Below are 15,957 nucleotides of genomic sequence, written 5' to 3' on the forward strand. Positions count from 1 at the left end.
GTCTGCACCACGTGAAAATGAGGTGGAGAGTTCAAATTGTGTCACGGATACACGAAGAACACCATTTCCTTTCCAACTAAGACTATTCCAGATATGTCATTTGCTTTTGACTTCAAACCTTAAATCAACCATTTCTTTTCTTGACTACATTGTTATTGAAAATTTTAAAATAAATAAAGGTGAATTCTATAAAATCTCTTTGAAAACAATAAAATCTTAGGTGGTGGTTTTAATGTACACTTCAATTTCTAAACAATTTCTGAAATCTCTCGCTGAAAATTTCAAGCATGCCTCTTTCATGAACTTACTGAACAAGATGATAAGCTTCATTGAATCCAAAAGTAACCATTATAATTTTTTTTTTTTTTTTGAGTATAATTGATTTTGAAAAATTAATTTCTAAACCATCACCAACCAACTATTTTCAAATGTTTAATTTAGAAAATAAATTATTTTAACTAAAAAGTTTAAAATTGATTTAAAATATATTTATAAGTGTATTTTAAACCATTTTTAGGAAAAATAGTTTAAACAAAAATGAGTTTCTTAAAAATTATTTTTACTCATTTTTTTTTTTTTGTTTAAATTCAATCTAAATAGACCATTGTTTGATACCAAAAGTGAATTTAAAATTATCAAATTACTAAAAAAGATATTTTAGTTAATTCAAGACTATATAAAATAAGGTGGTGATTTCGTTAATCACCGGGAGTATTGCTTCAAAAATCAACTTTAATTTGAATGATTTCTTATTTTTCTAAAATCATTGTCAAAAACCATATTTTTGTGCATTTTGGCTAGAGAAAAAGTGATTTTGGGTATGTGCGTATTTGGTACTTATTTTTAGATAATAAAAATCATTTTTTCTTAAACATTGACAAAAATCGATTTTAGAAAATGGTAAAAATCATTTCAAATTGAATTTTTAAGAAATTGGGTGATGGGCGATTTTTTGGTTGAGTGATGTTTAGCTATTCAAATGGAATTTTAATATGAGATTTCATAATGAATAACCTTTTTGGCATAAAATGTCAAGTATATAGCAATTTCTTAAACAATTTGTAAATATAGCAAATTTTGTATTCTTTTTTAAACTATTCCAAAATTTCCCTTCCTTTAAAAAAAATCTCCACGATTTTCTCTTTCTCTACAATTTTCTCTCATTCTCTACGATTTTCTCCATTTTTCATCTTCAGAGTCGTTTTCTCCATTCTTCATATTCACTGTCTTTTTCTCTCTTCTCCATCTTTACCATTGTTTTTCTCCATCTTCTTTGTGATTTTCTCCTATTTTAAGATCATTTCTTCTCTCCACGATTTTCTTCCATCTCATTTTGATATTTTTTTTAGATGTGATTCTTCCCTAAAATTTTACTTCATCCAATTTTTACAATTTGGTTTAATTTCATCACTTGATTTTGTTCAATTCAATTGATTTTACCAATATTTTTATATTTAAAAATGTGTTTAATTTCACGTATTGTACTTCATTAGTTTGAGGATTCATAGAAAAATGAGCATATTAAGAATTTTTCTATCACTTCTACAATTTTAGGTTAAAAGAAATTGAAAATTTTTTTCCTAAAAATATTGATGAATACAAGTTATCACTGATAGACTATTAGTTGGATTAGTTAATATGAGCATAATGATGTTAGTCTATCATTGATAGACTTGTATCCTAGTGCAACACTAATATCCTAAAGCACCTAAACTATAAGACAAGTAAGATTCTCCAGACCATACAAGTGTGCAGCGAGCCCATGCAAAGGGTTTAGTTAAGATATGCCAAATTCCACCAAGTATACAAACGGAACCTAACCATACATGTCCCCCAACTATATCTTCCAAATCGTACCCAGGAGCCACTTTACCGTATTCCGAATTCAATGGTTTCAATAAATCCCCTACAACAGTTCGTCTTGGCCTAGATCTAACGGAGGCAATCCACTTGAAAATTACTTTCGTATTATATGCATATTTGTGTTGGTACATATTGCAGGAGAGAATGCAATGGGAAAAAGAAAACCCATTTGATATTGGATTTGAGATAGATAATGGGAAAATGATTATATTATGGGAATGGGACTAATACTTTTAGAACAAAAGAAAATTGTATTTGATAAATTAATATAAAAAACTGCCCCCATGCAGGAACGAATGACGCTCTACCACTGAGCTAGATATCTATAGCAGCAATTGATGCTACACTATTCCAAATGTTTTATAACTATTCATTCTAATGTTCACCTTTGGATCCTTGCCATTTAATTTACTTTTGTTCTTGTATATATATAGTTTTGAATCATCCAATTGTTCATATTTTAAATGATTTGGTTTTTTTTGAGTCATAGTTTGTTGGAACTTATATAGTATAAGTGAAGACAACTATATATCTCCATTGGTATGGTATGTCCAAAGTGTGGATAATATCTATCGTTGTAGAGATATTTTATATATATATATATAATAGAGCCCTTAAATTCCATCCATTTTTTGAATGCTTCTGACTTGATCCATAAAATTTATTGACAGGGGACTTCGAGTGGTAACTTATAGAAAAAATAAAAATCTAGGAAAAAAAAGCTACACAAATAAAACTTGAACTCTAGTTGGAAGGGGCTAACAAGTATAGTTTCCATTAAACTGCCTACAAATATTAAATATTAATTGATTTTGTTTATACATATTATATAGAGACAATAAATTTATGCTCAATCAGCTGGTGTCTGACTTAGAATAAAAAATGCACGAAATTTGAAGAACCAAGGGGGTACTTTTTCAAAGACCTCACACTCGATTAAATTTTAAAGGAACCAAATACACATACACATATTAACTAGAAAACACAAATGGAGATGAACTCAGTCGACATAACACAAAATGGATCTCCCATGCACTCTCACACGTCGGCGCATGAATCTTACTGCGGAGGAAGAGGTGTGGTGCGAGGTTCACACGTTGGTCTTATGGCTTTGAAAATTTGGGTTTGGTAGATCAGCGTTGGACTCTTCTTTTAGCTTGGTGGTGTGAAAAAGAACAAACTTTCAACAGCGGTTGCCAGACAATGATGGCGGTCGTTGACGGACGATGAACAAATTAATGAAGACGACAATGGACAAAAGTATAAGTCCGTCCTAGGGGTGTAAATGGATTGGGCTGGGTTGGGAGATATTCTCAACCCAACTCATATTTTTGAGTTAGTTAGGTTGGTAATCAGAATTAATTTCTCCAACCTAATCCGTAAAATATGGGTTGTGTTGTCAGGTTATATTGTTTTTTTTCATTCCCAACCCAACTACACGATTGTTTACCCTCCTATGCGATCATTTAGCTTTCTACCTTCACAAGATCGTTTACTTCTTACACGATCAGCTAACTAATTTTCATACAATTGTTTAACTTTCTACCTGAATCGTTTAACAAAATACTCTTAACTTTATTTTAATTAAATAAATATTACACTAATTCGGGTTAGGATGAGTTCGATTGAATTGAATTTTTCAACTCCCAACCCGAGACCCAACCCAACTCGAAAAGAACCAAAATTTTAAACCTAACTCAACCCACATTTTAAACTAACTCAACCCAATATAGGTTGGATAGTCCGGATTGTCAAGTTATTTGAGTTGGAATTACACCCCTAACTCACCCCTCCATACAACCCTAGATGTTACAAAAGGGTTCTAAATTCCCAAACCCTAACTTTCTCAAATTCTCTCATACCATGTTGAACTTAGAGGTCATTCATTTATTCTATATGATAGAGCTAAATATATAGATATACATGAAAATCCTAACTAAAAACTAGTAAATTACAATAATGGACAAACAACTAATAACCTCCTCTGTATTATCACACTCCGCACAAAGTCAGGAAAAATCCAAAACAAGTTGGGTTTTTGGGTTGGGCCTTTCGGACTTGGATCCATCAGATTTAAATTGTTTCGGACCGTTGGATTGGGCCCGATATGGGCCAAAACAAACCGGCCCATGGGAGGTTAGTTTTTGATTTCTAGGTTTTGGATTGTTTGATGGGATTAACTCTTCTGTTCGTTTCTTTTCTCTTTTCTCTTTTTTTAAGAAATAAATTTGTTAATTATTTCATGTTTTCAATTATTTATTGAAAAATTTAGTAAATTTGTTCTTTGATAATAATTCATTCCTTTGCTTTCTAAAAGTTCTAAAGTCCAAGAAAAATTGAAACTTTGTCTTTAAATGTAAACTGATTTTGTTTGGACTTTGGTACAAATACATAATTGATTTGTTCTATATTAATTAGCTTATACAACATTCCCTTTGCTTGAATTTGACTTCAATGACATGAAAATCTCAGCATTAGGAACTGGTTTAGTTTCTTTAACTAATAGAGTCTTTAAATTCCATCCATCTTTTGAACGCTTCTTATCTTATTCTTGTAATATCTCAATTGGTAGAGACCCCAAAACCATTGCCACTGCTCTCTCTCTATCTGAAAATACAAAATCATTGATTTTAGGTGCTCAAGTACATGGTCATATGTGTAAGTTGGGGTTCGATTATGATACTTTCTCCATGAATAATCTGCTGAAGATGTACTGTAGATGTGGGTTTATGTGTGAAGGCTTTAAGGTGTTTGAAGAAATGCCTCAGAGAAATGTAGTGTCTTGGAGTTTGATCACTTCAAGTTTGTCTAAGAATGGTGAGTTTGAATTGTGCTTGGAGAGTTTTTTGGAGATGATGAGGGATGGGTTGATGCCTACTGAGTTTGCTTTTGGTAGTGTTATGAAGGCGTGTGCGGATGTTGAAGCCTATGGATTTGGTTCGGGTGTTCATTGTCTTTCTTGGAAAATTGGGATGGAGCAGAATGTCTTTGTTGGTGGTTCAACTTTGAGCATGTATGCAAGGCTTGGGGATATTACTTCAGCTGAGTTGGTTTTTGAATGGATGGAGAAAGTAGATGTTGGTTGTTGGAATGCCATGATTGGAGGCTATACTAACTGCGGTCTTAGCTTGGAAGCCCTGAGTGCTGTATCTTTGTTAAACAGCGAGGGTATAAAGATGGACAAGTTCACCATTGTTAGTGCTATCAAAGCATGCTCGTTAATTCAGGATTTAGATTCTGGAAAAGAGCTTCATGGGTTCATCCTTCGGCGAGGATTAATATCCACTGCAGCAATGAATGCTCTCATGGATATGTACTTAATAAGTGACAGGAAGAACTCTGTTCTAAAAATCTTTAACAGTATGCAAACCAGAGACATTATATCATGGAACACAGTATTTGGAGGCTCCTCCAATGAAAAAGAAATCGTGGACTTGTTTGGCAAGTTCGTGATAGAAGGCATGAAGCCTAACCATATCACTTTCTCAGTGCTATTTCGGCAATGTGGAGTACTACTTGATTCCAGACTTGGGTTTCAGTTCTTTTCTCTTGCAGTACATTTAGGTTGTCTTGATGAAACTAGGGTGTTGAGCTCAATTATTAGTATGTTTTCTCAATTTGGGTTAATGGAGATGGTACACTCAGTATTTGACTCTCTAGTTTTCAAACCTGTATCTGCTTGGAATCAGTTTATTTTGGCATATAGTTCGAATTCTTTTGAAATGGAAGCCTTCAGAACCTTTTCCAGTCTATTGAGATATGGTGTTGTAGCAAATGAGTATACTTTTTCCATCATTATAGAGACTGCCTGCAAATTTGAGAACCCATGGATGTGCAGACAACTTCATTGTGCTTCATTGAAGGCTGGTTTTGGTTCTCACAAGTATGTTTCCTGTTCATTGATAAAATGCTATATCTTAATAGGATCTCTTGAAAGTTCCTTTGAGATCTTTAATCAACTTGAGATTGTAGACATGGCGACCTATGGAGCTGTGATATCTACCTTGGTTCACCAAAATCACATGTATGAAGCCATTATGTTTCTGAATATTCTAATGGAATCTGGCAAGAAGCCCGACGAATTTACCTTCGGCAGCATATTGAATGGCTGCTCTAGCAGGGCGGCTTATCACCAAACAAAAGCAATCCATTCACTTGTAGAAAAGATGGGATTTGGCTTCCATGTGCATGTTGCTAGTGCAATTATAGATGCATATGCAAAATGTGGCGATATAGGAAGTGCACAAGGAGCATTCGAACAGTCATGTCAGTCCAATGACGTTATTGTATATAATTCTATGATGATGGCATATGCTCATCATGGTCTTGCTTGGGAAGCGATCCAAACTTTTGAGAAAATGAGGATAGCTAAAGTACAGCCTAGTCAAGCCTCATTTGTCTCAGTTATTTCAGCCTGTGGTCACATGGGTCTTGTAGAACAAGGTCGTTCTCTGTTTCAAACAATGAAGTCGGATTATAATATGACACCATCTCGTGACAATTACGGTTGCTTAGTCGATATGCTGTCAAGGAATGGATTCCTTTATGATGCTCGATATATAATTGAGTCAATGCCATTTTCACCTTGGCCTGCCATATTGAGATCTTTGCTCAGTGGATGTAGGATCTATGGAAATAGAGAATTGGGGCAATGGACTGCTGAAAAATTACTTTCACTGGCTCCACAAAATCTTGCAACCCATGTATTATTATCAAAGGTTTATTCTGAAGGGAATAGTTGGGAAGATGCTGCAAATATAAGAAAGGAGATGACGGATAGAGGGGTTCTGAAAGACCCAGGATATAGCAGAGTTGAGATATAAGAAAAAGGAAATAGAATCAGATGCATTGATTTCCCTAACTATAATTCTGGGAGATTTTGAAACTTACTGTTTCAAAGCAGCTTGCAAAATTCTCATGTGAAACCTCGACATGCTTTTCACTTGTCTTCTATGAAGCTCCGCGGCAATCGAGGCAAAAATCTCTTTCCAAGAGTTGTCATGATCTACACTTATCACCAAAGTTTTTAAGTGCTAAATACAGGTAGATTACTTGCAATTCAAAATCTCTACTCTGAAAAGTGTAGTGAAATGAAATGACTTGATTGTGTCTTCTCCTTGAGCAACAAATGATATTCAACAAGACTAAAAGTAGCTGTTTGTACATCTACCTTCTCCTTCAACTAATTCAAACACTATATTCCTATTATTTCAGATAAGAGACAATCCAGCCTGGACACAAGCATCGAACATCAGATATTGGTTTGGCTTGCGTAGAAGGTGAGTCGGTTTCCTAATGGATTATATTTTAGGAATGACATCAAGTCACTAACCAGACTTCCACTAATGGCTGAACTCTTTTGTGAAGGATGCAACGTCTCTTGTTGATGCTGATAGACAAATGGAGACGTGAATGAAACATCATGGTAAGTCCTTTGATATTCATTCCTGTTCACTTTTCTTTTTGTGCAGTGAAATAACATCTTTTCATTATAACACAAATGTTAAGATGTGTTTGGAATACTTTTAAGTGGTTAGAAGAGTATTTTTAAGCACTTGAAAAGTCATTCCAAACAAACGTTTTCATGTCATTTGTAGAGTTGAAGTTAAGTGAGCTTTTTTTTTCTTGCATCAGCATTTTTTAGTGGATCATATGAATTCATACACTGTCATCTGTCCAGCCAAATTCTTTGAGTTAGATAGTTAACACAAGTCAACAAAAATCCAAAACAAGTTGGGTTTTTGGGTTGGTCCTTTTGGACCTAAATCCATCATATTAAAATTGTTTTGGACCGTTTGATTGGGCCTGATATGGATCAAAACAACCGGCCCACGGGTTGACCCGAACTTCAAAATGTTGGTTTGTATCAAATCTTAAACGTTCTATTTTTTTTATTCTTTTAAAAATTAAATTTATAAATCATTTCGTGTTTTCTATTATTAATTGAAAAAATAAGTAAACATATGCTTTATTCATTCTTTTGCTTTCTTAAGTTCTAATGCCCAAAACAAATTGAAACTTTGTCTTTAAATGTAAATTGTTTTGTTTGGACTTTGGTACAAATATATAATTGATTTGTTTTATATTAATCAGCTTATATCATCAATAATCATAACATTGCCTTTACTCTTATTTAGCTTATTTAATTTTTTAACCATTAATCATTTCTAAAGCCCTACCCAAATGGCTAATAGACATTTAAACACCTTTCTAGTACTATCATAGTACTAAATCATTTTTTACTAAATTTCACAAACTAAAATTATTACTCATAATAATGAATCAATATGACTTTAACTATTATGCATTAGAATATTACTGTCATTTTTTTTCTTATAGCAGCTTTAATCTCAGTAAGGCCTCTTTTCTCTTTGCAGCAATCTCATTTGGACATAATAATATAGAAAGAAAAATAGCTTTTTAAAAGGACAAAAAAGGCATAAACAGGTTCCCACGAATCTGTTATATAATAAGATCACTTTTTTCAGAGTCCAAAAAGGTTAAATGGGACATTTGCACACTTAACAAGCCATGAGCTTTAATAATAATTGAGTTTCATTGTGGTCTGGTTTGCCTTCTTGTCCACCACAATCAATCTCTTGCTTGTATTTTAATAAAAATTTGAAAAATATCCGTTCAATTACAAGTTTAACCGTGTAAGTCTTTGGTTATTTGGTGTACGTAAACGTTCAATCTTATGTGTATTTACATTCTTTAACTTTAAAATGGTCGTATATAGTCCTTATATATTTGAACTTTCTTCTAAATTAAATAATCAAATCTAGTGATATATTTACTCAACTTTGGAAGTTCTCCATTTAATGTTACATTTCTACTGTAAATTTGGTTTTATTCATTGAAAAACAAATCAATGCAAAGGTTCAGGGATTAGAATGAACATGGATTTAAAACCATTTTTTACATTTTAGATTATTTATTTATTTATTGGAACTTGAATGGTTCTTTCCAATGCCATAAATCCCTTCTTTATTTTCACTTTTTTTAGAAAAATAATTTAAAATTAAACGATGGGTTATGGGGAAAATAAATAAACAAATGGAAACATTCATGGCCTACACAATTTCCTTTATAATGCATGTGATGAGTTTGGTCCAATTCCAACTCAGCCCAAATGCCTAATATCTTAACTGGACCTTATGTTATGTATTTCTCTTGATTATGATATATGATCGCTCCACTTTTCAAAAGCTTACTTCTTCTCCATGTTATGTATTCTTCATTTTTTGCCCCTAAAAAAGTTATTTGTGTGTGGATAATTGATCTTTTTTGCTTTTAGCTTTTCTTTTCTTTTCAAATTTCTTCTCTTTTGAATTTCATTACTCTTTTCTCTCTTTTCTCAAACTCGAATTACTCGATGTTCGTGAAGGATTTCATTTTAGGTTTTGCTACTTTCACTGCCATGACACTCTACATGATTCTCATTTGATTTTCGAGCTTAACCCCACTATTAAAATAAAACTTTATCAATGATTTTGTTCAACTCCAACATCGTCATCTTCTTTTCTTCTTCTCCTTCTTTTTATTAAGTAGTCATAGTAGAAAAAAGGTTGTTCCCTCCGAGTGCTAAACAAATGACATCAAGTATATGTTTATTATTGTTCAAGTTAAAGATAATCCTTTTGCAAATTAAGAGTAGTTTTAATTACTTTGTTTTGACACATGCCAGTAGATTAAGTAGCATCCAAATATCTCAAAACAAGAAAGAAAGAATGAAAAATGTTAAGGAACTTATTTTAAAAGAGCGGTTGAATAGTAAGTTGATAGTTGAAGTAACTAAGCTTTGATTAAACTAATTATAGATCGATAACTCTTCCTCCTAGCATTGGACAATCTTAATAAACCAAACAAACAACAACCGAATTTCCGATATGACATACAATAATACAAAAGCGTATGCATGCCAAAGGAGGAGAATGGAGACAAAAAAAAATGGAGAAATGTTATGTGTTTGAATAAGAGAGAGTGAATTTAAAAATGAGAAACTCCCGCCTGCAAGTGTTGAGAAAGAGAGAGAGAAAGAAGGAATTTTGTTGGGATGGGGAAATGGCATTTGGAACTGTGAAATAACCAAAAACCAAAGCACAACAAAAGGGAAAGGAAACATTGGTCTAAGTCTTAAATTGTCCCTTTCTTTTTTTTCCCCTTTGGTGGGTCCTTTCTTCTTCTAAGCTATCTTGTCAATTTCCCATTTTATATATCAAATTTTTTTAAAAAAATTGGGATCCTCATAAATAATCAATCATTTTGTATCCTTTTCCAAACTCTTCTTTCTATTTAACATAAATATTGACACTTGAAACCCACAAGACCAACCACATAATGTGGGGTTCTAAATCATACCCGTCTATTCACATTCAACTCTCTTCTCTTCCTCTTCTTCTATTCCTTTTTTCTCAACCATTTTTATTATACTTTTCTCTCACCCTCTCTCTCTTTTTTATTTATTTATTTATTTAGGATGTTTAGTTTGATAGAGTTCCAAAAATACCCCTAAAAAATTTTAGGTTTAAATAATGAAACCTACCGCAAAAAATACAAGTCTTATCATTTTCTCATTTTAACGTCATTAATGTTAATTGATGTGGCATCTTATATGAAAAAATAATAATTTGTGAGTAGGACTATGAAATATGTCTATAGTAACGTGTGTTAATCTTTTGTATAGTTGTAAATGATATTGTGTACGGTTTCAACGCACACTATTTAAAACGAAACTTTTAGGTATACAAGCATAATTAAAACTTACTCCAAAGTTCAAAAGTGTTTTTTTTTTTTATCGTACAAACGTGATGTAATTTTGTTTTTTTTTTTTTTTAGTATTATCGTTTCGGCCATGATATATTAAGTAAAGATTGTTTTTTTTTTCTTTTGAATTTTACTATTCGTATGTTTGAGTTGCATGTCATTCTAAGTCCAATGTACGACGTTTAATGAATATATGAGATTAAAATCCAACCAAATATTTTCTAAGTAGAAAATTTGATGTGAATGTTATAGGAAGTAGAGAGAGGACAAATTTGAAATTGATGTTTGTGGTTCATACAAAACGGACCAACCAAAAGAATCAACAAAATATTGGTCGTGGGTTGGTCCCTATCCGGTTGGTTTGAACCAAAGCAACCCATGTGGTGGAGCTACTCTACCCAATTTTGACATAAAATAAGCAAATTACCAAAAATATATTTTTTTTCTTCTTTTAAAAGTCATATTTGATTATCATCGTTATAAGTAATTTTGAATCGGTAAAAGATAAAAAGAGTCGTCTAATTTCAAAATGAGTAAGAAGTGGATACAAATAGAGTTCTTTAACAAAGTCGAGAGAAAGAGAAAACTAGGCTAAAACCCAATTGACCTACATCGATCTCATAGTCCAACTCACACGATCCTAGAACTCTATTATAAATAAAGTACGACAACCCTTTAAAAAGTAAGCTCAAATGCTTCCTAAAACCAACATTATTAACTCAAGCATCAGAGTGAGTTTCTATAACAAGCATCTCATCAGTACGTTAATATTTTTTCTCTAAATTATAAATTTATCGTTGAAGGCATGTGAAAGTCTAAGTGAGTTCGTTTGGCCAAATATTACCATCAATAAACCATCATAATTGTTTTAAATTAATACTTAATTGAATGGGTTGTAATGACAATAAAATGTTAGCTACTTGCAAAAAGAAGAAGAAGAAAAAAGATGGGTTGTTAATTTTGAATACCCCACCAAGTTGGACTCATAATTTTAGGTGGGTTGTCTTCATTAAATAATGCTATGTTTTACTTACATGACCCTTTTTCTAGTTCAAAGATAGAAGAAAAAAATACAATTAAAATTGCACTTTAAACATATGGGTCCTTTCTATTCTTGAATCCCTCCAAATGATTCTCTATATAATTATTACCACAAACAGAATTATAGGTTGATTTTCTTTCAGATTTATACCTATAATTGTCCATTCATTGCAGCTAATTTTCCTATCAACTTTCTCTCCTTTCTTAAATTATTATTACACAACATTCCTTTCACGAGCCAAAACAAAAGCCTCACACGTAACAATATTTTACAAAATTTTAATGATCGAATGGTACTCTCATTAAATTATTCAAAATATTTTGTTGCTTGAAATGAAAATAGATCGTATTCAATAATCTGAGTTTATATCTAGAAAGGCTAATGATTCTCTAACACTAAAAAAGAAGATAGTTAGGAATGTCAAATATAGAAGTTAATTTTAATTTATTGCAACAAAATTTGATTTTTTTTCATTACTACTCCAAGTTATAACACGTACCTAGACATGGAAATACCTACTCTAATTTGATCTAAATTAAACCATATCTCACAAAATAAATACATTCCTTAAATTCTAAAAAACCTCATACGTTTTAACGTTTTATATAATTCTTTTAATCTAATACAAGTAGATATTTTAAATCGAATCCTTGCATTTTCTAATATTATAAGTTACATATAGTGATTATTATGTTACAAAATATAAAAGATGAAACCAAAATTCTACCCTTAACAATCCAACAAGAAAAATACACTCACAATGTTATATATATATATATATATTTAGACTATAGTGTTACATATAATTATTAAAAACTATATTATAATACAAGATATAACTTTTTGATGTGTGGGACCCGGGGGGTGATTTGGAGGGGACACGTCAGCGTGACATGTCGGAAAATGGAGCAATTATTAAAATTTAAAAAGGAGGCATAATCATCTGCACTCGCTTTCACGGTAAGCAAGGTGGAGGCGAATGGGTATTGGATTAAATTTTAAACTATCTGGCGCCCAGTATGAAACGGTGGCGTTTCGTCCTTTTTTCGAGTTGGTGAAAGTAATAAGTAAAATGAGAGGAATTTTCTTCGGTGGGAAATGACGGTTTCGCCACTGTGAGACTCATAATTGTTAATTTATGAGAAATTCAAAATTTCACGCTACCGCACGTTTTGTTTTCTATTTCGTACTCTTAAGTCTTATATTGTTCCCCCGATTCAAATAGTTCACTGCTCTCCCAAATTTTTATTCTTTATTTTAATTATAGAGATACGATTATAAATAACTAAATAAATTAAAATATTTACCAGCACCTGTATCAATGTATATTATTGATAAAATTATAAAGTTTTATTATCTATTGTAAATATTTTTGTCAAATTTATTATATTTTACGATTTAAATATATATATATATATATTATTTTGGTTTTATATTTTAAGGGTCTTTTAAAAAATATCTTTACACACTGCTTGTAATATATTTGAGAAGATTTCACTATTATTGATTGTTTAGATTTGGCTTCTCATCTTAAACGATTTTTTTGGTATACAATCTATTTGGCACACAATCAAATTTTTTTAAGCAATCGTTTAGGTTTGATTGTTTCAATTTGATAGCCTAATTTAAATGATTTTTTTCTTCACGTAATTTTTGCATACAATCTTAAACAACCAATAAGAGTTTGAAAAAAATAGATATTCATATTTGTTACACGACATTGAACCAAATAGTAGTTTCATTTTTTTTAAAAAAATAAATTACAGAAAAAAGAAAAAAAAAGATAGAAAGGAAGAGCAAACGAAAATATTAAAAAGAAATACAAAATAATAGGGAAAAATAAAGAAAAAATTATAATTTTTGAAAATATTAGATTTTACAAAATATTTACAACTTATAACAAATTCTATCACTGACAGTCATTAATTTATAGTATAATGATAAAATACTATCGGTCATAGAATCCAAAATTTTGTTATAGCTTATAAATATTTTAATTTATTTTGTTATTTTTAAAAATATTTTAAGAAAAAATATTGCAGAAAAGAAAAGAAAATAAGAAAAACAATCATAAATATATAACAAACCTTACTTTTTTTTTTTTTAACAAAATAGTCAGTTTCATAAATCTTTTAATTTTATTACACAACTCTAAATATTTTAACAGTTTGTTATATTTATAAGGGTTTAGGGTATATTTTAAGGAGGTCGAAATTTAGTTTATACATTTTAAAGAGGGTTTTAATATTTTTATTTTCCATAAATCTTGAATTTCATTTTTTTTGAAGGTTGATTTTTCTTTTTCTGAAATTGTTATATATTCACATTATTACTGTAAACACATTTATGTAGTTTTGGTGGAGCATGAGCCTTGCTGTCTTACCACTCTTACTTTAATTTCTAGTAGTTTTCTACGTTTGTAAACTCATGATGTATCTTCTACTTTATTATATCTATTTTTTCTACTTTATTATGGTAAATAATAAAGGTTTTAATGTCAAAGGGTGTCATGTAGTATTTGGATTATTTCTTGTGTCATTTTCTAACGTTTTTCAAATTATTAAAACAATTACTATACCTCCTCTCACTCGGAACAATTACGTTTACAAGTGATTATAAAATGATTAAATTTACTTTTGTTATTTTAAAAAATTACATGAAAACGTTTTTAATCATTCAAAATTATTTTCAACAGTGTGATCAAAATTAGTTTAAAGAAGTAAAATTAAATATTAGATAAACTTCAGTTGGAGAAATTTTGTAAATTGCAATATTTGTTTTAATAATTTCAAAATCACTTACAAGCGTGCAAAGTCAACATCGACTATCCATTTAAATTTTAATCAAATCATTGAATCGTCTAAAATCACATTTTGCTTTATAATTACCTTACAAGGTACCAAAGGTACTTCAACTCTAACCCAACTTTTATTGGACCAAAAACATCGATAGTGTGCAAAAGGAATTCTAAATAAACTACAATTCTTAACGTGTGGTATAATAAAATAAGGTCGACTTTCACTGTTTTCAAAAACTAAGACTAAGAACACTAACATTTGAAATCAACGTCATCCACATAACAACATTTAACATAAAAATGTAAACTTTTGTCTTATTGAACTATGTTTAAATACTATTGAACTATGTTTACACGTATGAAAATAAAATATACACGATGTTATAAAAATAACTTCGTGTATGTTATTCTAAAATATTTAACAGTACAATGCCTAGAGTGTGTTTGGAAAACGATTTATCCTAATTTAACGTGGGACAATAATTCATCCATCAATAATTTAGAATGGTCACTAAAAAACCAGACCTGTAATCATTCACTTATAACATTGAAAACAAATTAAGAAATTGTAAGTTTAGAATAAGTTTATGGACAACTTCAATTATTATGCCCTAAAATTCAATCCAATAATTAAGTAAATATTTTTAAAAATATAGTCAAATACCTCAAATAATTTAAATATATATTTATGGATTAAATCACTATATTTGTTAGATTATATAATTTAAACTTAGTAGCTCAAGATTTAAAAAGTATAGTTTATATGATTATTAAAAAATTCAATTGATTTGGTCAAATCTCATTATGAGATTCACTAGTCACTATCAACCCTTTTATCTTGTGGAAAGCAATGTTTAACTAACACAAAATTAAAAAGTTAATAATTCAAACGTTAAATCAACCCAAGTTATTGGAGTTAATTAAAATCAAGGCTAAAGCATATGTATGAATTTGACGATTTATACTAAAAGGATGAATGAACTACAAATTGAATATATCATATTTTACGAGTGCACATGCAATAACAATTTCATAGATGTTTGGAAAAAATAGTACAATTGTTTAGTTGTGGGGTATAGATAAAAAGATAAAGAACGAGTGAACCTAACTCCAACCTACTCGAGCTAACTCCCCCCTCGAATATTCATTTGTTTTATTTTTGAGTCTGTAGTTACAAATTCATCACCCTTAAACGTATGGTGATCTTTTTTCATAAAAACAAAATATAACTAATATGTACGTCTGTACCTCCTTGTGGTTATATTTAAAAGGTTGACATTTGTGTTCGTCTAGTCCTCAAACTCCAAAATTGTAAATCCAGTCCTAATTTTAATTTTAATTAAAAAAAATCATTAATCAATAGAAAAATGCTGAAATGTTTACAAATATAGCAAATATTAAAATTCTATCAAAACATACTTTTTATCCGTTTCTATTAATGTCACCGACATTAATAGAAGACTATTTATGTATATCATCACTAGAATCT

General features: G+C 30.5%; 1 protein-coding gene across 3 annotated transcripts; it reads left to right on the forward strand.

The window, feature by feature from the left end:
* The first annotated feature begins 4,072 nt into the window (after positions 1-4,072).
* LOC101222340 (pentatricopeptide repeat-containing protein At3g09040, mitochondrial) lies at positions 4,073-8,589 on the forward strand. Of its 3 annotated transcripts, none has more exons than XM_031885013.1 (4): positions 4,073-6,906; positions 7,078-7,142; positions 7,231-7,288; positions 8,241-8,589. In XM_031885013.1, the coding sequence occupies exon 1, from the start codon at positions 4,323-4,325 to the stop codon at positions 6,684-6,686; it is 2,364 nt and encodes a 787-aa protein (XP_031740873.1). In that variant the 5' UTR covers positions 4,073-4,322; the 3' UTR covers positions 6,687-6,906; positions 7,078-7,142; positions 7,231-7,288; positions 8,241-8,589. The 3 variants fall into 3 exon arrangements, with proteins under 3 accessions (XP_031740873.1, XP_011655493.2, XP_011655492.2); XM_011657191.2 differs by lacking the exon at positions 8,241-8,589 and adding an exon at positions 7,498-7,802; XM_011657190.2 differs by lacking the exon at positions 8,241-8,589 and having other exon boundaries at positions 7,231-7,799.
* Positions 8,590-15,957: the final 7,368 nt, after the last annotated feature.

Source organism: Cucumis sativus, chromosome 5 (genome assembly GCF_000004075.3).
Source record: "Cucumis sativus cultivar 9930 chromosome 5, Cucumber_9930_V3, whole genome shotgun sequence".
Taxonomy (NCBI): domain Eukaryota; kingdom Viridiplantae; phylum Streptophyta; class Magnoliopsida; order Cucurbitales; family Cucurbitaceae; genus Cucumis; species Cucumis sativus.